Source organism: Neltuma alba, unplaced genomic scaffold (genome assembly GCF_004799145.2).
Source record: "Neltuma alba isolate B1F8T4 unplaced genomic scaffold, ASM479914v2 tig00010237_pilon, whole genome shotgun sequence".
Classification (NCBI taxonomy): Eukaryota; Viridiplantae; Streptophyta; class Magnoliopsida; order Fabales; family Fabaceae; genus Neltuma; species Neltuma alba.
In genome coordinates this window covers 53,882-78,008 of record NW_021635167.1, presented here as the reverse complement: position 1 = coordinate 78,008, position 24,127 = coordinate 53,882, and the positions used below count along the sequence as shown (strand labels likewise).

General features: G+C 33.9%; 2 protein-coding genes across 2 annotated transcripts; one reads left to right on the top strand and one right to left on the bottom strand.

The window, feature by feature from the left end:
• Positions 1–1,542: 1,542 nt before the first annotated feature.
• On the top strand, positions 1,543–7,740 carry LOC114755203 (somatic embryogenesis receptor kinase 2-like). The gene is made up of 11 exons (XM_028944072.1): positions 1,543–1,944; positions 2,728–2,860; positions 2,997–3,068; positions 3,391–3,534; positions 4,293–4,364; positions 4,456–4,527; positions 4,613–4,725; positions 4,957–5,088; positions 5,192–5,533; positions 6,262–6,656; positions 7,080–7,740. The coding sequence occupies exons 1-11, from the start codon at positions 1,860–1,862 to the stop codon at positions 7,392–7,394; spliced, it is 1,875 nt and encodes a 624-aa protein (XP_028799905.1). The 5' UTR covers positions 1,543–1,859; the 3' UTR covers positions 7,395–7,740.
• A 4,476-nt stretch (positions 7,741–12,216) lies between these two features.
• On the bottom strand, positions 12,217–17,019 carry LOC114755188 (protein phosphatase 1 regulatory subunit 37). Its single transcript, XM_028944061.1, has 7 exons — positions 16,930–17,019; positions 16,685–16,761; positions 16,072–16,204; positions 15,830–15,933; positions 13,537–13,708; positions 13,276–13,416; positions 12,217–13,188 (listed from the first exon to the last, which is right to left on the bottom strand). The coding sequence occupies exons 2-7, from the start codon at positions 16,732–16,734 to the stop codon at positions 12,217–12,219; spliced, it is 1,572 nt and encodes a 523-aa protein (XP_028799894.1). The 5' UTR covers positions 16,735–16,761; positions 16,930–17,019.
• Positions 17,020–24,127: the final 7,108 nt, after the last annotated feature.

Below are 24,127 nucleotides of genomic sequence, written 5' to 3'. Positions count from 1 at the left end.
TTAGTCATTTGAATAGGGCTCTATATTATCCTGAGTTTTGTATGAGCTCTGAAAACATCTTTGCTTTTTTTTTTTTTTTTTCCCGGCCAAATGAAAACATCTTTAGTTGTAGCTCATAGATTTAGACTTTAACTTTAATGTATGACACCATAACATTTTCAAAATTATAGTCATCTTATCATGGTTCCTCTGCCAGTTCTTTTTATGGGAAACTTTCTAAAAGATTTTCTTGATCCTTTTTTCAAGGGACTTTACATGTTTATAAAAGCATTAATTGATTGTTTTTCCTAAATACTCTTAATTATATATAGACAGTGATAATTTTGAAATTTTTTTGAAAATATGAATATATTTAATGAGAGTACCTAATTTTAATTAGCTGTATCAATATGTATGAATTAAACGCCCTTATAAGAAAGATCCAAAAAAATATATGCTACTTCTAGTTCTTAATATAAGAACTGCATAATTAATTTGAAGAGATTGAAAGTATTAGTTAAGTTGATTGTTTATCACAAATGTGTTGATTTGTTTTAAGTATCATATTTGATTATGTGTATTGGAACTATTCATTGAATGGAGCCTTTACAATTAATAAAGATATTTTAAATAAAATATTATAGATTTAGGGTATAAAATATATTAAAATCTTATATTTTGGACTAAATTTAATACCTAATTAGCTTTTATATTAAGCATTCGAAGTAATACGTAAAAAGTGATTTTCCACTTCAAGAAATGACTTGAGAACATCTTTACAATATTTAGTAAGGCCAATTTATAGATGGAGAGTTTACTTCATTGAATTTGGAAATCAAGATTTAGTGACATAAATTCATTCATTCATGAAAACACTAAAACATGACAAGAAGGAAAATATATGATGAGATGGTGTGGGGTCCAAAATTATTCTAAATTCACAACTTTACAATTACATAGGCCCATTAATTTGTTTCTTAATCAATATCCCTAATCTTTGTTGACAATGACACTACATTTCCCTATCTATAGAGTTTGATTTATACACACACAGAGAAAGGGAGGGACAAATTAAAACCACTTGATCACTTTTTAACAATAAAAAAATTTAAAGTTTTTGAGAAAGCGTTTAAGAAAGCACTTACCAATAATAGCCTTCCATAGGTTGCTATGGAGTAAATAGAGTTGATATTTTCTTTTTTGTTTAAAAAAAAAGAGTCGATATTTTCTTTGGGAAGTTGGCAAACCCTTTTTGAAAAATGTGGGCCCATCTGACGTGGCAACGGAAAATGGGTTTGTGGGGCAGTGGGGCCCACTAGACTCCCACGCTCGCTTTGACTCGAAACGGGGTTTTGCCCCCTGCCTCCTGTGGGTCACGTCACTTTCCACAATATAGCGGGAGGGCGTTTTGACTGCGTTTGGGCAGCGGGCAGCACCGTTTGGGCAGCCTCCATTTCTCTCTCTCTATGTCTCTTCTATTCACTCTTCTCTGTGCACGCCTCACTCAAAAACGCGCACACAAAACTACGTCACACTGAACTGGTTGGGAGTTGCGAGAGATTTGCTCGGCGAAGAGAGGAAAGTCGGGAAGAAGGAGGGGGAAATGTTATGAATTTCTTCTGATTTTTTACTTTTTAGAGGATTTTTTCAGTTCGGATTTTCTGGGTTGTTCTAGAAGGCATATTTGGATGAGATCGGCTTTTAAGGCTTTGAGTTTGTTCCTGGGCCGTAATGGTGGAGACTTGGGAGGTTAATATGTAAGATTTCGGAAGTTATGGTATTGAGTTGTTTGGGTTTGTTAGAGTTTGGAGGAGAGTTGTTCTGTGATGGTGTATTGTGGGGCGAGATATCATTCGGATCTGCGATTTTTGGCTACTTAGATGGAGACGAAGGTGTGGACTCCAGCTATTTTCTGGTTGGTCGTGATAGTTCACTCTGTATGGCTGATTTCTGCTAACATGGAAGGTATGTATGGATTTCTTTTAGCTTTTGAGCTCATTCATTCATTTCCTTTCCTACTCTCTCAACAAAAAGGAATATCTTCAAACTTTGTTTGAGATTTTGCTGGTTGCTTCTTTGATTGTATTGACTTGGGGTGATCGGGTTTCTTTTCCCCTCGGAAGTTTATACGCAACTCAGGTTGATACCATTTTCCAGACAGCCTTGGTGCGTTCTTGGTTGTTTCATTGTGATCTTTATATCTCTTTTCCTTTGGTTTGGGACAAAAGGAGAAAATTGTGGGAGAAGCGATCAGATGGAGTATCTTCTAGTGATATTTCATCCCTATTGTAGTTCATTTTTCCTATGGTATTATGGGATTCTCCTGGAGTACGTTTGTAGAGAAACTCTTACTGCTGGATGGCTTATCAGATGCTCTTACTAAGGTTTATGATGCCCTGCGGCAATGTAAACCAAGCAATGATGCCACGTGGAATGAACAGGGTAAATCGTGGCATTGCTTCTACCAGACTCTCCTGATTCAATGTTTATCTGTACAGCATACTGAATCCTTAATCCCTGTTACTTTATGAAATCGATTTTTTTTTTCTTCGCACGTGTGTCTAGTACATCACCGAAGATTAGATCTCCGTTTACTGATTCGTGTAATTCAAGTGCTGGGAAACTTGTTTTTGTGCTTGAAATGTATCGTTTAAATCAATGTGATGCGGTTTATTTCTGAGTTTGCAATGCCTAACATTTGTAGCTTGCAGCCCAAAGCTGATTCTTTGTTCTTGTATTTTGATACAGGTGATGCTTTGCATAGTCTGAGGACAAATTTGCAGGATCCTAACAATGTTTTGTCAAGTTGGGATCCTACACTTGTCAATCCATGCACATGGTTTCATGTAACTTGCAACAATGATAATAGTGTAATAAGAGTGTAAGCTTTCTGTCCTTGATATTTATCACTTATATGCCCATTCTGTATCTGACATCTGGTTCAAAGCATTGTCACTAAAGATGCTTTTTCTAATGTTGCCTTGTGTTTTTATTTTTTTTCACGCTCCTGATGACAGTGATCTAGGAAATGCTGCTTTGTCTGGTCAGCTTGTTCCGCAACTAGGCCTGCTCAAGAACTTGCAGTATTTGTATGTTATCTCATGCCTTGATTCTTTGATGTTTTCATCTTCTTTTCTTTTCTTGTTTATTGTTTAATGAATTTACAGGCTCGGTAGTGAAGTCATCCATGTTACATTGTTTCATTTTGGGGCGTTAAAAGTCTTCTTTCTTCCTTTTTTGACGCTTGAATATTCTCCCATGATGTAACAAATGTTTTTGAACATAAAAATTGTTGAAGTTATGGAACAATGAACATGCCACTTTTGGATTATTCTCATTTGAGTATTTTCTAAATAATGACATTGCAATCCAATATTTCCATAATTTTTTAATGTACATTTTTCATAACAGGGAACTTTACAGCAATAACATTACCGGTCCAATTCCAAGCGACCTGGGTAATCTTACTAACCTGGTGAGCTTGGATCTGTACTTAAACAGCTTCTCTGGTCCTATCCCAGATTCATTGGGCAAGTTGTCAAAATTGCGTTTCCTGTGAGTATACTCATCGTTCGCATTATTTTTCTGACACCTATGGTGTGGTGGTCCTTCTGAAGAATTTATCTCGTTCCAAATTTCATTTTGTTTGTACAAGGAACATTGCTACTTTTGTTTATATCACTGGTTTGTGTGGGATGATAAGTATGTAAAATGGCATCTTGTTAATCTCAAATTGTCTAATGTTGAATGTGGGTTCATTGACTACAACAAATTTAGCAAAGGGAAGTCGACTCTGTAGACTACTAGATCCAACAGTATAACAGTGCTGCATTAAAGCTAATTATTTGCTTTATGTTAGATTCTAGAATAAACTGAAGTCTTTAAAATCAAATGTGCTTTAGCATTTATATTTGGGAGTTTGAATGAATCAGTAGAAGCACAATTTTTATATCCAACAGTCTTGAGAGAAATGTAACTGTCACTCAGAACACCCGTGGTTCTAAATGGCTATTGAGACTTTGCGTTGACTTATCACTTATATGCACGTAGAAGATTAAATATGGCAATTATTTGAGCTTGTGCGTTTGCCTTTTTCTTGATATGATTAGCTAACACAAGGCTTTGCTATGAGAATAATAATGGGAGCAAATGATGGTTAGGGGTTTGCTATGTTACTTTGGTATAAATTATAATTTCTCTATTGAGGCAAACGATTGTTTTGTTGCATTGGATTTCAGTCTGTGACTTTTATCTTTCTTCTATTTTGTGTTAATATAGATCTTAATACTTTCTTGACGTTTGTCTAAGGATAGTCGGCTTAACAATAACAGCTTGACGGGTCCAATTCCTATGTCGCTGACTAATATTTCATCTCTCCAAGTCCTGTGAGTGCCATTTTGCCTCAACATGTGCTGTTTCTTCCCCACTTTTGAGAACTGCTAATGTTCTGTTCGCCATTTATACTTCAAAATGCAGGGATTTATCAAATAACCATCTGTCTGGTGTGGTTCCTGATAATGGCTCCTTCTCATTATTCACTCCAATCAGGTGCTTCATTAAGCATTGACCTCTAACTTAATTTGATAATTTTAATTTGTAAACTTTGCTTAATCAACTGCGTGTCTGCTTGCAGTTTTGCTAACAATTTGGGTTTATGTGGGCCAGTCACTGGGCATCCTTGTCCAGGATCTCCGCCATTTTCTCCTCCTCCCCCTTTTGCCCCGCCAAGCCCAATTTCTGCCCCAGGTAAAATTCCTATTGTTTTTGGCTTAAAATTTAGAGTTTATATGTCTACCTTATTTATACATTCTAATGGCTTATGTTCTGATATCTTCTAGACATGAAGAATTATATTTCTCCAGCTTTCAGAAGTTTTAGGATGAATTTCTCAGCTGTGACAATGCCTTGGTAGTGGAACTTTTATGAGTGATGAAAGAAGCACTTATGTCTTGATTTTTCTGTTTATGGAAATTTCAGGAGACGGTGGTGCCACTGGGGCAATTGCTGGGGGAGTTGCTGCTGGTGCTGCCCTGTTATTTGCCGCTCCTGCAATTGCATTTGCATGGTGGCGACGAAGGAAACCACAAGAGTTTTTCTTTGATGTTCCTGGTGAGAAAACATGGCTGAGATTGGTTTATCTCATTAATTATACACATTTGGTCAATAATAAATATTAATTGGATGATTTTGACTTCTTTGTGTTTGTTTGCAGCTGAAGAGGATCCTGAAGTCCATCTGGGACAGCTTAAGAGGTTTTCACTACGAGAACTGCAAGTTGCCACAGATAGTTTCAGCAATAAGAATATTCTTGGAAGGGGCGGGTTTGGTAAAGTGTACAAGGGACGCTTGGCAGATGGTTCATTGGTTGCTGTAAAAAGACTGAAAGAGGAGCGCACACCTGGTGGGGAGCTTCAGTTTCAGACTGAAGTAGAAATGATCAGCATGGCCGTGCATCGCAATCTTCTCCGTTTACGTGGGTTCTGTATGACACCTACTGAGAGGTTACTTGTTTATCCCTATATGGCAAATGGAAGTGTTGCATCATGCTTAAGAGGTAAATATTTTCCATATTTGTTCTCCTTAGTCTTGTTAAGCCAATGGGCATGGAAATTATTGAAGCACTTCTTTTAACTTCTTGCTATGGAGTGACTTTGACCGGAGGTTTTAATGAAATTTGATCGACTGGTGTGTTGATCATTTGCCACCTTCTGTTTTTTTCAGCAGTTGATCACTTTTATATTGTTGGCTAATTCTCTCATTTTCCATATACATATATAGACCTCTGCCTTCTGTTTCTACACCCCTTTTTCTTTGTATCGGTATGCGTTTAAATGATGTTAACTGTATGAATTAAGGGATAACCTTTTCTCATTTAACATTTAGTCCGCTTTTGTATAAATCCTTAAGGGTTGTGCACCTGCGGCTTAAACTTTAGGGAGACCTTTAGCTTCCTGCAATGTCTTTGTGTATTGCTCGAAATCAGGTTGATTATTGTTATTTCCATGCTTCAACATCCCAACAGGGACCTTTCTTTTTCAATCTAGTGTCAGCTTTTACTGCCAAATAAATCTCATGCAGACATTTTGTGGAAGAAAATAAAAATATATTAAGCAATGCTAAGTTATGCAAATTGTAGTTGCTTTAACTGCAGCTTAAACAGCACTTGTTTTTAGAAATAAAGAATAGAATGGACCAGTTTTACCAATCATTTATCAAAAAAGTCTATGATTTATGACTTATATGTTGAGATAGCCTTGTGACTTTGTATTTATATTATTTAAGAGCGTCCAGCAAATCAACAGCCACTAGATTGGCCAGCAAGGAAGCGAATTGCTTTGGGATCTGCCAGGGGTCTTTCATATTTGCATGATCATTGTGACCCAAAGATTATACATCGAGATGTTAAAGCTGCAAACATATTGTTAGATGAAGAGTTTGAGGCTGTTGTTGGTGACTTTGGGCTGGCAAAGCTTATGGATTACAAGGACACCCATGTCACAACTGCTGTACGGGGCACAATTGGGCACATAGCTCCTGAGTACCTGTCAACTGGGAAGTCTTCTGAGAAAACCGATGTTTTTGGGTATGGTATTATGCTTCTGGAGCTCATAACTGGACAAAGAGCTTTTGACCTTGCTCGGCTTGCAAATGATGACGACGTCATGTTGCTTGATTGGGTATGTTCACCGCAAAATAAATCCTGTTTTAATTAATTATATTTTTCCCTTGCTGTAAATTTAATGCTATAATTACTGTATTCTGTATTTGCTCTTCCTATAATTTTGTCTTGGGCATGGTGTTAATGCACACAAATGGTAAAAGGAGGGAGGGAAAGCCTTTTCCCTTTTTATGATATTGGTTGATTCGACACTAGAAGTTTGCAAGCCCCTCGAATATTACATTTGATTTCACTTCTTGTTTGGGCCAACCACGTAACATATGCAGATAGAACATGAATTTCCAACTTAGTTCCCCTTAGTAGATGTCATCATCCACTATTATTGATACAGCTTCTGGTTTGGTAGAAAGATACAAGAGCGATTTGGAAAATTTACATTTTCACTGATGACATCCAAACTGACACCGCTGAACATTTTCAGGTAAAAAGCCTTCTTAAAGAGAAGAAGCTAGAGATGCTGGTTGATCCTGATCTACAGAAGAACTATGTAGAAGCTGAGGTAGAACAGCTCATCCAGGTTGCCCTTCTCTGCACTCAGGGCTCACCTATGGAACGGCCTAAGATGTCAGACGTGGTGAGAATGCTTGAAGGTGATGGCCTGGCGGAGAAATGGGATGAGTGGCAGAAGGTTGAAGTTCTTCGGCAGGAGGTGGAGCTGGCCCCTCATCCCAATTCTGATTGGATTGTTGATTCGACTGAGAATTTACATGCAGTTGAGTTATCAGGTCCTAGGTGACTTTGGCACAGTAGAAAGTGACAGAGAAGAAGAATTATTATGGCTTTTCCCCCCTTTTTTAACTATAAAGTTCTCTTTTACTTATTTTTTGATTCCTCCTCTTTGCTTTCTCATGGCGTACCATAATCTGATTATATCTGATCTCCTGTAAGTTCAATGCATTATATTCATTTACATTTGTGCATAGGGACTGCTTTGTCAGTTGCTATTTGTATCATCTTGTGCAGTTTGACAAAGTGGTGTTTACTTGATGAAACAATGGTAGCTTAATCTTTACACCATGTCTGACTTGACTTCTATTTGGAGATTATGATTGTTAAGTTAATTTTTATATTTTAAAAATTTATTCTTTTAGTTCAAAATATTCTTAATTTAATCTTTGCTCCTATTCTGTGTTATTTTGTTGTATGTGCAAACTATAAATTTTTATCATTTTTTAGTCATATCTATTTAAAATGTTCGGTTAATATATAAATTGTATAATAAAATTTGAAAATTCAATATTTTTTTTTCATCAGGGTTGAATAAAAGCTTTTATCAATTCAGAGGATCTAGTTACAAATTTTTAGACAATAAAAAGACTACAAAGAGTATTTTCTTATTTCCTTTTCATGATCAATTGGTATCCAAGCAAGTGGATGATTCTTGCTCATGAAGTGGTCTAATGAAATAGAAGGCGATCTTCCACATAATTTAGGTCTAATGCCAAGGGAGTTTTAGAGAAAATTATATGACATGAAATATTATGTTCTATTAAAAACATTTTTTTTAATCCGGAAAAAGACATATTTTCTTTCAAAATATAAATGGGCCCCAGATTTATGCACCGCAGTATCCTTTTGTGGTTCAGATAAACATTTTTATATGAAAAATGTGCTTTCATTAGAAGTAAATTTAGCTATTTTATAAAACTTTTTGCTCATAAGGTTATTAAATAATAAGAAATTACGACAAGAATACCAAAAAAAAAATGCAAAAGAAAATAGTAAGTGTTGTTTTTTTTTTGGGGTGTTTGGATGTTGGAAAAAGGAAAAAGAGTGTTGATGTAGACATGGAGTATTATCGCCGACCTAGGAGCGGCGCGCACTAACCGTTATTGTAGGTGGGAGTGTTTCTCAAGTTTCAACGCGTTATTTGATATTATTATTTGATTTGGTTTGATTTATGCATCAATAAAATAATATTAAAAATACTGACTCAGAAAACCAAAAAGAGAGAACAAAATGAATGGACATTCATCTTTTTTCGACAGTGAAATAGTGAATAGACGTTCACGGAGCCCACCTTATCATTAATGTGGGTTCCCATTGTTACTGGCAATTTCAACAGATACAGTTCCTCATCTTCTCATCCCAGCATAAAATAAAATACTACCATCTTAATATAAAAATTAATTAACTAATTTAAATAGATTAAAAAATTTATTAAACGAATTATTTATAATAAATAAGTATTATTATTTTTAGAATACCCCTATGTATATTAGTTGAAAAAAATGGATAGATATGAGAGACAAAATAAATTAAAATCTTATATTTAGGATTAAATTAAATATCAAATTAGTACTTATATTAAAGACAAGAGGTAATATATATCAAGTTAAAATTTTTAACTAGCATTGAGTATCACATCCTCGCATATTAAAAAATATATTAAATTGATAAAAAAAATTTCCCACTTATTCCTATTAAAAAAAGGCGTTCAAGAAAAACATGTTGTACATTTTCTTTGACTTATTTTCTCTGTTGAATCTAATAGGGTTAAGATTGAAAAAAAAAATCATTAATTACCTTACAAGTAACTAATATACAGTAATAAACTCTTTTTATATAAGTAACTTACATATAAAAATAAAATTGTAATAATATAATGTTAAGACATACTACCTCCGGTTCTTAATATAAGACCTTATTTGACTTTTATTTTGATCCTAAATATAAAATTCCAACTCACTTTGTTTCTCATATTTATATAATTTTTTTCAAGATAGTCCTTCCAACAATAGTAGTTATAGTCAATACACTTGATTAGTAAAAATATTTTAGGAAAGACAACACATATTTATTATAAATAACTAACTAACTTCTTTTCTTAATCTCTTCAAATTAGTCAACTAGATTTTATAAATAGGACCGGAAGTAGTAATTAACAGAATTTTTATTATAAATTTCGTGAAGCTACTTAATTTTGTTCTTTTAGCAATGACTTGGTTTTGTTAAAAATAATTATTTTTATTTTTTAATTGATATGTACTAAATTTGACCACTGCATCATTCATTATTACAAGTAAGAACTTCTAACTTTGTATAACCTTATCCTTCATTTATATGCCAAAATTAATCATGAACTCAAAATTATAATTATCTCTTAAGGTTACCAAACGCTTTACGCATGACAAAATCAATTATAAAAACTAGTAATAATGATTTATGAGATAATCATAATTTTACTTTTATAATTAATCATCCTTTACCTGAGTTTGTAAAGTCATTTCCAACAATAATTTTGATTAACAAAATTATCACAAATCTATCACATTATATTGGTAGGCTTAATGGCAAATATACATGCTAGTATATTGGTAGGCTTAAATTTTGCCGCGGAAAATGGTTAGATCTTAAAATTTAACTAAACAAACTTCCTTGTATGTTGAAAGATATTACAATATTTTTTATTTTTTATTATCAATAAGCTACATTAGGCTAAAAAATAAAGCTACATTGTTTATAATTTAAAAATAGTACAATTACCAGTAGGTTTTACAAGATGCATTGATATCGATATTCATTTTAACCTTAGAAGATTTTGTGTTTTTGATAATAATAAAATAACATCCAACACTCTAATAATAATTCTTTTTTGGCCAAAAAATAATAATAATTTTTAATAGCATTTAACATTCTACTTTTATTTATAGTGTGCAGCATCCTGATGTTATTTTTCTAGTGTGTCTAGTGCTTCTTAATTTTATTGTTTAGTTATATTTAACATTCTAATTTTATTTATAGTTTAGGTCACCAAATGTATTATAAATAAAATTAGAGTGCTAAAAGGGAACACAAATAATATCAATATTGAATGCACTAAAAGATCAAGATGATGAATATAATTGAAAAATAATATCATGGTGTTTGTTAACTTCTTTTAACAGACCATATTTGAATTGTGTGAGGTTGCAATTAAATGCTTTCTTGATTCTCTACTGAAGGCAACCAAACAAGCCATATCATCAAAGAGTAAAGCTAGAAACCATATTTCCATTCCACTGGCCAGGATGGTAGGAACCAAACGGACCCTAAAGCTATGTAATAATGTAATTTTAATCTCAATTCTCTTGTATCAAATGGACTTATTTTTTAATTGAAGACTATAAGTGCCCGTTTGGTTCGATGCATTGCATTAGCATTCCCTGTAATCCTAATACAATAGCCTCTTTCAAGCTTTTGGTTTGTACATTTAGGTGGTAAAGGGGATTACATCCATAATAGTAAAGAATGGGGATTATAACATGTTGTAATCCAAAAAAGACAACATTTGCCCTTTCCTTCTTCATCATCTTCGTTGACCACTACCAACCCTCCTCCACCAGTGGGCTTCCCTATGTTGAGGACACCCCTTTGTCAAGTGAATAACTTCATCTTCCCTGTTCACTTCATCATCATGAGGATGAAAATGAAAAATGAACTAGTGCTAGCAAAAAGTAAAAACAAAAATATGAAAACAAAGATACAAGCAATGAAAATAGGATTGGAATAATCTTCACCGGAGATGATGAAGATAAGGTAGAGAAGGAAATCCTCATTGCCAGGAATCATGGGCTATGGCGGAAGTAGAAGAGAGGGATGGAGGTAGGGTTGGAACAAAAGGCAACGGCATAACAGAGCATTAGGCGTAATTGTGATGAAGGTCGGTGACAAGAATCTAGACATCCGATAGTGAACGTAGATCTAATCTTGTGCAAGGAGTGTTGGCAGTGAGGAAGGTTGGTGAGACTTTGATCATCCAACAATGAAGCTAATGGGAGAGGGAGGGATGACGCACTTGGAAGTGAAAGAAGTCAGGTGTAAGGATTTTTTTGGAAGGGGATGTTTTCCGTTTCTAACTTGTGAGAGTGGTGATTCTACTTATGTGACGCACCTGGAATAGAACATGTGGGGTGAGGAATGATCATTTTGGAGGAAGGATGACGGTGAATGAAGACCAACAGTGATGGGTTAGTATTGTATCAGTGGACAAGAAAGATGAGGGAAGCAGTAAATAAAAAAAAAAAAATTATTTGTGTAAGGGCTTTTTTGTAATTTTGATTTTATTTGTATTTAATTAAACATAAATAATAAATTTAATTTTATCATTCTCAATATTGTAGCAAACAACTTTATTATAATCATAATTACACTACATTGCATTCTCAATTATTACGTGCATATTGATCCCATGAACCAAACGGACCATAAAAATCCAGTGAAAAAAAATACATGATTCACCTTCCCCACTGTAATCCACTGCCAACACAAACATCAAGGTGCTAAAACAACTAAGAAATTTAAACATAAACAGAACTGAAAATGAGAACCTTTTATTCCCAACACTAAGAATTTTTACAATCATTGTCGCCTCACTCACCATCAACAAATTCAGCACCAACAGGAAAGAAGGCTTCATAATATAAATTCAAAATTTTCACTGAATGCAGAATATAGGTACGAAGGATGCGGAATATGGTATAAACCGGAAACTGCATGCACAGCAAAAACTACACCACAACTCTACAGCACTGTCGAAACTCATTCACAAGGAAGATCTCATACATATCAAGGACCTGTCAGAATTCATGATGGGATCTGGTATTATCTAATTGAGTGAGAGATCCAGCATTTGAGTTTTGTGAGGTAAATAAGTTGGGGTACGAGAAATATGGGTCCTCATCCATTGAAGGTAATCTCTTGGGCTGGTGGCCAGATGTTTTGTCTTCTGGTAGACAAGAATCAAGGTCTGGCTTTAGTGTGTCAAATGAAGTAAATCTCGATGAATCAGAACCAGGGGCGGCATTCTGATGATTGGGGGACTCATAACTACTTGCGCCATGACCATTGTAGTCATCCACAGCTTTTTGCTCAGTATAATTCCCTGTTTCTGGTGTTCTGGACTGATTTATATTGTTTCCTGTATAAAATGGGTTCTCAGAACTACCGTCTGGTACATTTTCACCACTTTTCTTGGTAAGCTCGTTAATGCGAATTTGCGCAAGAGTAGCTGCTGAGCGAGCTGCTGCTGCAGCACGTTCAGCCGTTTCAGCAGCAGTATGAGCAGCAACCAACACATCATTCAAGTCAACATCAGCCTCAGCTGTGGTCTTTGAAAGGGAGGGAGGTGAGTCGCTATGCCTCGCAGAAAATGATCCATCAGAAGACATTGGAGGGGAGATGAAAGGCACAAACTGTTTCTTTTCCATACTGCCAGCGAAATCATGGGGTTCATTTGTATTGACCATCGATTTTTCTTCTGTGTATTCAGACTTTATATCTGCAGAACCTCCAGAACTGCTTGATGAATGAAGGCCAACTTCAGGGGGTGGAATAGATGGAGAGGATGTAACCGTTTCTGGAGCCATGGCAAAATTCGCACTTGACCTCACCGATACTTTAGGAACTTCAGGAAATTCTAATACGTCGGAATCAGAATCAGAATCAGGTTCTCCTTTGTTGGGTTGGTCAGGAGCAGAATACAATGCTTCATTGTGTTTTTCTTCAGGAAGGGGCACTTTAGATCCACTAAAGAATTGTGTTGGGCCATTCTGACAAAGTGAGCATACGCATATATTATAACAAAGTGGAAAGAAAAATGAACACATTCTTGTTAGTCACTAGTGTCTAATAGTTACCAGTAAGTCTTCATGTTTCTTCAAGAACTCAGCTTCCGAGGCAGTTGGATCCCAGTCTACGTCATGCTCAACAGCAATTTCTTTTAGAAGTGTCAGTTTCTTTTCGGGTGAAGGGGCACGAATTGACAGCAGCTCTATTAACTGCAATTGCAAATTGGACAAATAACATCATAAAAAATAGCATTTATAATTGCCAATAAGTCCCTTGCCAAAAAAAAAAAAATTGCCAACAAGTCCATAGCCGATATAAAATCATAAAACCTGGCGGTTAACACCACAATCTGGCATGAGCTCAGTTGCTGCTGATATAAATTCCTTCCCATATTTGGAAGCAAATAACATTTGAACCTGCAACAACTCTGGTAGGTCGGCACACCTTGGTGCAGCAAAACATACACTAGATATAGCTTCCTTCAAATCTAGAGGACATTCCCTGAACAATGTTGAAGGTTTGTTAGAATACATACAATTAAAGAATATCAATGGGCTTTTCACAACCTAAGTAGACAGATATTTTCAGCATTTGTATTTGACTGCTTTTTTTCCTCAGAATACAGTATTTGACCCAGATTTTGAAACTGCTGAATTAGCCAACAATAAAAGGGTTTAATTGCAGAGACAAAAACTTACTGCAAATGTTAGCCAATGATTTTTACCGAAACATCACCCTAACACATGATTTAAGCTGTGACAGTTATAACAAGGAAAAGTACACAGTTGAAAAAAAATGATGTGCAGGGGTAAGAACCCCCACCAAACCTTCATCTTCCTTCTGTTACAATTCTTTATGTGCTAATGTGATCCCATACATAAAATTTGCCGAAGTCCAAAACTACTACTCCCTCGATCCCAGAATGTATGTCACCTTTAACTACTTTACATAAACCAATAGATTTTGCTAAAGCTAGTTAGACATCTTGAACTTTTCAAAAATTACCTGAACTTTCCAAAAGTACCCTTACTAAATTGTAATCTCATGTTAATGATATCTCTCTTAAATAGAGATAAATTTGAAAAAAGAACAATTAATTTTCACCACATTCTACAAAATGACTGACACATTGAGTATCACAAATCTCTTAGAATGTGAGTTACATTTTGGGACGCAGGAGTATTACTGGAAATCACAAACTCTTAAGGACAGTAAACTAGCATTCTTATAATACAGGAGTAAAAACCACTGCTCTTAATATCACTGTGCCAATACGAGGATGCAGTAGTTGATGCAGTAGTCTAAGTATTTTCCACATAATGCATCCCCGCAGGAAAAGATATCAACATGGATTCCAGTTTTACTTTGGTAGAAATAAATCAATGTTATATTCAGATGAACAAACATATTGATGTAGGACAAGAACGTGAAAAGGGAAGAGAGACAAGGAGAGGAGGGAGAATAGCCAGAAGAAAGGGAGAAACCAGATGGATAGAGGGAGAAGAGAAGAACTCAAGATAGGGAGGGAATACTCAAAAATCAATTTTATTCATTTCATCAAAACGCATACAAATGAGAATGTATTAAGATGTAATTATAAGCCTTAACCCTAATCCTAGCAATTAAAAACAAATATTCTAGAAATCCCAAGAATTAAATAAAACATTCTAGAATAATCTAAGAGATAACCTAATAATCAAAATTACACTTATTCAAACCAACTCTTAATTCAAATTTAAGGGATCATAGTAATAAAACAAAAATCCTAAATCCAATCTAACTAATCCTACATCCCATCACATCTCTATCTCAAATGATGGTCATAATTCGTGAAACAGCATTAAGCTCCTTTTCCATGAGCAACCTGCTCTAGGTAACAATAAATATTCAAATAAACAAGTAGACAAATAGAAAATATTCATTCAACATTAGTATCAAAATGTTCTTCCCATATTATGTCTCTTTTGCTCATTTAATTCCACACATTAGTTCTGCAATTTGTTGATGCAAATGTCGGGAAAGCTATCTTGTTGTTAAATATTGAAATTAATTTGGGTGAAAGCAGCATGACTGATCATTTAAAAGAAGGGCAGAAACGAGAACTGGGACTAATTAAATAACATTTTTTTTCTCCCTCCAGTGCCTTAACTTTTTAGGAACCAAACTATCTTCAAATTCAACTATCAAGAACACATAGGTAAATGCCAACTGAATATTAAATAAATTTCAACATATTTTTTGATCTGTCACGCGTAAAATAAAATTATAACGATGATCCAGTGATACTGGCAGAGAATTGAGCAAGCTTGGAAAAGAAAAATGCGGAAGTGAAAATATTCCTTTTCAGCATTTTTAGCTTATGGCGCGCTCCCTGGACCACAGTCTTGTTCCAAAATAACTACACTTGCCTCCAGTAATAAATCAGTTCTTTAGGTCACAGTAACACTGATTTACCTATTTTAATGATGGATAAAAAATGCCTTTAGCTTAATTAGGAGCATGTCAAACACGATACTAACTTAAGATATAAAATCTGACATGAACACAATTGTCACACAAATAACAAATTGAAAGCATAAGTTAAGCCAGTCAGTAAGATTTCTGTTTTGCATTGTATAATACCTCTGAGATTCAATTATCGGAAGGCGGACAGCAATAAGCTCACAAAACAGTTCAATGATCTCTTGAGCAGCCATCATATTTTCTTCTCGGACAATATGCTCCACCTGCGCAAGTTATCACATCATGAAAAGCACGGCAAATCACATATAGCAACCAAAAAAGAAAGCCCCGAGGGTCACAGGTTCACAATTCACAAATAAGTGGAAAAACAGAAAGACCGGACAACTTTTCATGCAAATTACCCTTATGCGAGCAGTAGCTTCTTGCCCAGTCTCAAGTAGTTTAGCAATGTCACGGCGCATCTGCTTTAACTGGATCTCTCTTCTGTTTCTTAGCAGCTTTATACGAGGAATTGTCAACTTCAGAAGGGTTTTACTGGAAGTGTGAATACGAAAAATTAAGTCACTTGCTAGGAAACTTCGAGAACAAAATGAAATAACAGAGCTAATCCAGGTAATATAGCAAAAGGACCAACAGCAGGGACTAATTAAAACTCCAGAATACATAGCCTCCTCATATGTAACCAATTGAACCGGGTAAGGGGGCCATCTGAAAGAAAAAGATGCGGTGAAAAATCTAGAGAACAATAAAAGCTCCGCGATGTCCACTTAAATTATTAGCAAAAACAAGACATTGCAACAATTCAAGTTAAACAAACCACCACAGTTCATTAAGGCTAACTAAAAGGAAGAAACCTATTCACTATTTGCGACTTCTAGCAATCGCGAATTGCTACAGAATACATTCAAGACTGTCTAGCTTTTTGGTTAAAAAAAAAAAAAAAAGAGTTAGATCAGTGAACACTAGGACAATCAGATAAATTATCTAGGGAAGAAGTTATCAAAAAATTATTACCATTTGGAACCTTTGAAGCCCTTGGCGAAGAAGGAATCGAGCATCGACATGGTGTTGATCTCGATCAGAATCAATCACTGACCAAAAACAAACGAACAGAAACTAAGATCGAAAACCACAGCGAATGAGCGATATCAAAGAGAGTGTGCGAATTTGAAGTTCCGATTTTCAGGTGAAATTGATCGGAGAAGGTGAAAGAAAAACTGAGAAAGATGACTACAAAGAGAGAGAAGTAAAATCAATACCTTTGAATGTTCCTTAGCTAGCAAGAATTCTGAAGGATCTTAAAAATCAAGCTCGTAGATTTCCTCTCACTCTCTTTCGCTTTTAATTTCGCTTTTAATTCTTCTTCGCTGCGCGTCGGGTCTGCGTGTGGATAAACGCGGGGATTGTGGGGAGGAAAGAGATTTTTTCAGAAATTTTTACTATTCTTTTTTTTTTTTGACGGTGAAGAAAATTTCTTCTCAAAAACACTAACTTTCGTACAAAACAAATTAATAAACTCACTTCAATAATCATTTACAAAATAATTATAATTAAAGTTTTGTGTTTGCAACCCCTTTTATTCAAAATTTGTCAGTCGCCGTTAATGTTTTGAAGTCTTGAATTAATTTTATTTTAATCTAAATCACACATATTTTAATATTGTTCAAAAAATATTTTATAAAATAAAAACATATATTAAAGTCTTTTAAAATAATTTTGTTATTTATATTTTAGCAATGACCAATGATATGCTTTAGTTATGTACTCGGCTTTGACATATACATATGTTTAAATTGTAATAAATCAAAAAGACAGCTCCAACTAATTTGGATTTAAGTTGGGTCAAGACCTTATAAAGTATTGAGAGGTAGGAATTAGGATTAAGAAAGCTCATTAAAAAAGTGTTTTATATAAGAGATTATTTGTTATTTAAATAGAAACTTTGCCATTTAGTTTGGGCAAATCCATACAGGTGAAATTCAAGAATTTAGGGGAAGGTGATATTAAAAATTTGATTGTATAATGAGAGTTTTTAAAACCAAAATGACCTCACTTTCCTCCAAATGAGAGAATGATGTAGTCTTTTACAATTTCTAATTAATTTTAAAATAAAATTAATGCAATCATTCTTTTTAGATATTGCTCCATATCAAACATAATTTTAAACACTACTAGGAAAACATCATTTTACACGGTCTTATCTATTCTGGTTATTATGCCAATGATTTAACAAATGAGGTAGCGGCATTTTTATAAATAACAATACAATTTTTACATCGGTTATCATTATGATTGGTATCATTATTAATTTTTACATTGGATGGTAATTCAACCAGTGTAAACATACTTATATGACATCAGTTATTAGAAACCACTAGCCTCGACATGTTTGTGATTAAACTGTCATTTTTATGTGACTGATGTAGAAATTGAAGACTTGTTATTTGTTCACACCTTCCTCCTACCGCACTAAGTCTTCAGTTGATCCGCCCTGCTTTATCTTCAATCTTCCTCATGCAAGAGTAAATCCGTTTCGAGAATCCTAGTAAATATAGTCTTCAATCTCAAAACTTTTCCTTGCTTATGTTATTCTTACTTTGAGTTCAAGCCTTACTTTCCTTTGCATGATGAGGAAGATGGAGTTGTTGAGTTTCCGTCTATCTCTGGTTCTTTGAAATCAAACAAAGTTTGTGTTGACTTCAGTGTGTTCGACTTTCAATTTCTAGGTGCTTCCCCAGTGCTCATGTTTGTGTGTACGCACGTTTGAGTTTGTGATTGCTTCCCTATTGTCACCTTTGAGCTTGCAAGTATTTTTTGTTTGTTTAATTTTCTATAATAATGAGTATGGATTAATAGACAGTAGCATTGAATTTGGTTATTTTTCTTTTCTTCGCTTCAGTAGGAGTAGCCTACTAAAGTTGTTGCTTGTTATATCTTAAGTAAAAGTAGGATATTATAACAATAGATCGTACTTAGATAAATGCTAAATGAATGAGTAATTAGTATTTGAATGGGGTAAAGGAGTTTTTGGAGTTTGCTAAACAAAATGGTGGTGCTGATGACATCATCAGGCAAAGTTGCTAACTTTGGGTTTCTTTACCCACCCCAGATCATCACGGGAGGCACCACTGCTTCAGCGAGAAATAAATACATAGCGGAGAGGCCCAATGAAACCAAAATTGATTGTTTCTTCGTACCATACATTCACGAGTAAGAAATAAATATTTTATTATTTTTTTAATTGAAGTTATAATGCTTTTGTTTGCTAACTACCCATTCTTTTTAGTTTTCAGTGGTCACTGGCAGTTGGTTGTGTTGTTCAAGAAGACCTACGTCATGCTCCTATGCTCTCTTCAGGACAAGCCATGGATTGCACTGGATAATACTGAGTACATGAGTTTTCATGGAAATCAAAATACTACATACATACATATATATAAGTTAGTAATAATTAACTTTGTGGTTTTCAATATGGTAGGACTATGAAATCATTTACACACACTACCGGTAAAAAGCCAACAATGAACATTGAGGAATTTGAGTAGATCATTCAAACAGTAATTATCACATGTTAATAATTTGTTTTGCTTTATTCTCAATCAATTTCTGCTATTTAGTCATTTTGTTAAGGTTGTCTTCATTTATATGCCTTTAAACCTGCGGCCACTGAAAAGCAACCTTTACTGCCTTTATGTCCTCAAGCACATGTGTAATATTGTTGCCCTAAACTCAGCTAAATTTATTGAGGAGGTAAATGTGTTTTTTCTTGATTTTTGTGCTGTTTCTTACATTTTCAATTACATACTTAATTGCTTTTTGACTTTGATATTTCTAGATGTTTAATCTTGTTGATCTTTTTCCTGAGAAAGATATTCAAAATATTCGTGAGTGTTGGGCTGAATTCTTTCTTTCGCAAATAGAATACAACAGTGAATTCATTATTGCCTTTTGTCTTTGATTATACATTTTAAATTTTGTCTTGTTCTTTTTCCATTGATTAATACCTTGTTTGGCTTTTGTCTTTAAGATGATTAAGCTCTCCTTCTCTTTGGCTGCTTGGATTATTTGCCCAGATTTAAGCTCAAGCATCATTTTGTCTTGTTTTTACAAATTTTTGTAATAAGCATATCTTTGCTCTTTGTACTACTATGCTCGAGAGCACGCTGTTTCCAATAAATTTTTCCTTCAAAAACCTTGTCCATAAAGTTATTTAATCGCTTTTTTTGGAAATTCTAGGGACCTTTTATATATTATATATAATAATGTGTTACAATAGTTCTGCTCTGGCCATTCATACTAGGTGATGGAAGAAAGAAAGAACATATAATCTTATTTTCTGGGAAAAAAAAAAAAAAACCAGACAGTCACTTTACACTAGTTGTTGCTATAACCAATACACAGCTTTCCACCAGTTTTTTTATCACCACCGCTGCAACAAAGTGAATGTCTACGTGAAGCAATATTTTCACACACTTATTTCAAAGGAAAAATTGCAAATAAAAACCCCTTGTATATGTGGAATTGCGATTTGAGACATTTAATTTAGAAAATAGTAAATAAAAACCCGGTCCTATTTTTGCAAATATGAAATACGGGTAAAATATCTGACATACTTCTCAATCAAATTGTGATTTGATTTACTAAAATTATTATTCGCTAAAGTAAACTTGTTATTTCTTATAGTCAACTCATCATTTGGCATACCTTTAGTCAAATTGTAATTTGGTTTACTAAAATTGTTATTCGCTAAAGTGAAGTTGTCATTTTTCATAGTCAACTTGTCATTTGGCTGAGGAATATTTCACACATTTCACCCACATTTTATATTTGTAAAAGTAAGATTGGGTGTTTATTTGCTATTTTTAAAATTTAGGGTCCTAAATTGTAATTTTACATATTTGGGGGTATTTATTTACAATTTTTCCTATTTCAAACAACAAGGTCAAAGTTAACACTATGATAGATTGTAGTTTTAATAAATATTCGACTAAAGGCATCAGTTTTGCATTAAATCAGTGTTAAAATCTTTATATTCAATACCGCTTGCACAATCTGTGTAAAAAGTGAGGACTTTTAATATCGGTCATTTTTATACCAAGTGTTATTCTGATATTAAATGCTCATTTTAATGACTTTTTTTTTTGGTAGTGAAAGTTTAATCCTACTCCTAATCCCACTTTCACAATCAATCCCATTCTCATTCCCAATCCATCCAAAGATTCGTATGATAATATACTTTGTAATCTTTCAATATCACCGTTCCTAAAATTGTACTTTTTTTAAAATAAAAACCATACTCTCTACTTATTAAAAAAACATAAGTTGACGATGAATAAAAATACTTTTTTTTTAGGGAGAAGAAGCTGAAAACATCCCAAACTAAATTAAGGAAACATGTGAAAATTAATCCAAAATATATTAATATGAACAAGATGTCTTACACAATTGGGGACATAAGCAATAATTAGATTTAGTATTAGCACTATATCATGTTAAAACGTCAAAAGAAACATTGTGTACTTTAATAAAGACGTACGTGTCTGGAGCAAACATCCCAAGAATAGTGAAACTTCCAATAAAGGATTTCAATGTAGAATACGAACTCCACTGCCTTTCATGAGTGGTATATTTGAATAAGATCAGCAATTGATTACTAGAGTTGCATAGCCAACATCAAACAAGAAAAGAAAAACTCATGGAAGAAGCGAGGTGAAAAAATATGTCCAATCTTCTCGAATTTTTGCATATGTCTAACATGTGTAAGACTTAGCTTGATGAAGAGTTTCAATGCTAGGTGCAAGCTTAATGCAGATGCGCGCATGAAATTAACCATACCCCAATCGAGACTGTAATAAATAAGTAAACTAAGAAGCCCAAAAAAATATTGCATTGTGATAGTTGCAATTGCAGCCGCTTTAATAGGGAATAAGTGATATATCAAAAACCAAGTACTCTTAGCAATTCTAGGTTCATAAACTCAAGTAAAGAATGGAAGCAATGATGGGAAATGAATAATTGAGCCCTGGAATGAAATGCAACAATTGATCAAACACTTGGGATGCATGTCAAGAAGGAACTATTATGGAAAGAATGTGCAATGGTAGAAGCCAAATCACAATTGCTGACATAGAAAATGGAGTCCATGACAGAATTCACAGTGCAAACCTAGATCTTAACCACATTTGCTAATGGAGTTGGCGTAGTGACTAGTGAGCCCCATAACAGCATGGACGAAACTAACACAAGGATGGGACTTTTGGCATTTGAGGCAATGGCGAAAGAGTTGCTGACGTAAGGTGTGTTTGGCATCACGTTTGAGAGTCCAAACTGACTTCTCAACCGGTAAAAGCTAGCTTTTATGAAATGGTGATGTTTGGCTCAGCGATTTGGCAATCTGACTTTTCTGCCTCAAATGAGCTTTTTCCATAAGCTGCATCATCTTACTTTTGACGGTGAAGACCATCAGTGCGGCAGAGAAAACTACTGGAGAGCATTTATTATTACACTTTAAATTCTTTGCCTTCCTAACCCTCTTTCACATACATATCTCCTCTATGAAAAAACGAGAGAGAATAGAGCTAGCAGCAAATGATTTACACACACACATATATCCATTAAATATATTCAATTAAGTATTTCAGTATTTTTTTTAATTTCTTCATAATAATAAATTAATTTCTTTATTTCTAATAATTTTATTTTTAATATTTTCTTTATAATTGTCACATTATATACAGTTAATATTAAATATATATTAATAAAATTTATGTCTTTTTAATCATTTTGCATCTAAACTGACTTTTTTATTAATCATCCAAACAACTTTCAATTTCTTAAACCGACTTTTTTACAAAAGCCAATCCAAACATAAATCACAATTTACCATCTGACTTTTACCCAATCTGATCAGATTGCAAAAAAAGTTACTTCTCCACTGCTAATCCAAACACACCCGTAATTGTGGAGAATTAGTTTCGATGCTTATAGCAATGATAAGTATTATAGTATTTTTCTTTGTAGTAAAATGTACATTATTCAAATATAGTTTCAATGGTTCAAAATTAAAATCTTGAACGGATGATTTTCAAATAAAAATTATTTTTTAAAAAATTAACAATTAAGAGATTATTTTTATTATGAATTGTGTAGCCATTAAAAGAAAATGAACATACAAAAAAATTAGATTTGGACTGTCGACATTAAATTCATGTAGTCTAAATTTGATAATTACTATGGTGCTCATTAATTGAGATGAGCGCTGATTCCTTTACCCTATACAATATCAAAAGCAAATGATAATTAGGTTTCATTGGTTGATGATGAATTGAGTTCTACTCCATCATTATTTGGGGTATCACCTTATTGCTCTATCTTCTTCTCCTTCCCTATTTAGGGCAAGTTTTGGATCATCCCATTTTGGATCAACACCGTATGCAGCTTTCAAATCATTCTTTTTTGGTTCATTGCAGTTGTTGCCTTTGTTCGGGTCATCTACAATTATGTATCATCTTCAAGTGTCATCTCCTCTTTATTCACTTAATCTTCTTGGTTAAGGGCTAATCTTTGAGAAATAGCATCAGGTTCTCCATTGTCATCCATTTTGATGGTGTAAGGGCTCAATGAAGACACCTTTGTAATGATCACATCCTAAACTGACTCTGGGTCCGTTTGGATGAGCGATTGGAAAAGCAGCTTATAGGAAAAGTAGCTTATGGAGAAGTGAAGTTGGTAAAAGCTAAATTGGATAAGCTGAATTGTGTTTGGATTGGAGTTCAGAAAAGCTAGTTTGCAGAAGTGAAATTGGTAAAAAGGTGTTTGGATTATAGTTGAGTAAAAGTGAGTTTGGTTATAAAATGACTAAAATGGGTATAAGTGTTAATAAATAATGAAATATGATAAAAAAATGATTTGACATAATACAATGAAATTAAAATAATTTATTATGAAGAAGTCAAATTAATGAGTGAATTAAATTTTAAAATTTCAAAAAAATTATAACAAATATTTTAAATATAATGTGAAACATGAAAAAAAATGAATTGATATAATACAGTGAATTATTGTTAATTTGATATGAAGAAGTGAAATTGATCGAGGGAATTAAATTTGAAAACATAAGAGAAATGGAAAAAAAATTGCAAATATAAAACGAAACATAATTTGAATGGGTAAACATGTTTTTAACTCCAATTTACAGTATTGCAATAAAGTGAAACTAAATAATATTACATAACTAATCAATAGATAAGCTATGGATAATTTGGTCTCTGATTGCATCACGGACGCGATTCATATGCGATGAAGACTGTGATGTCACATTTGAAGATGATGGTTGACTAGCTTCAGCCTGATCATGTTCGCCCACATTATTACCATTTTCAGCTTGTTCAAAAAACAAGTCGGAGCTCGAATGTCTCCTTATAAGGTTATGAATGGCCATTGTTGCACAAACCAGAT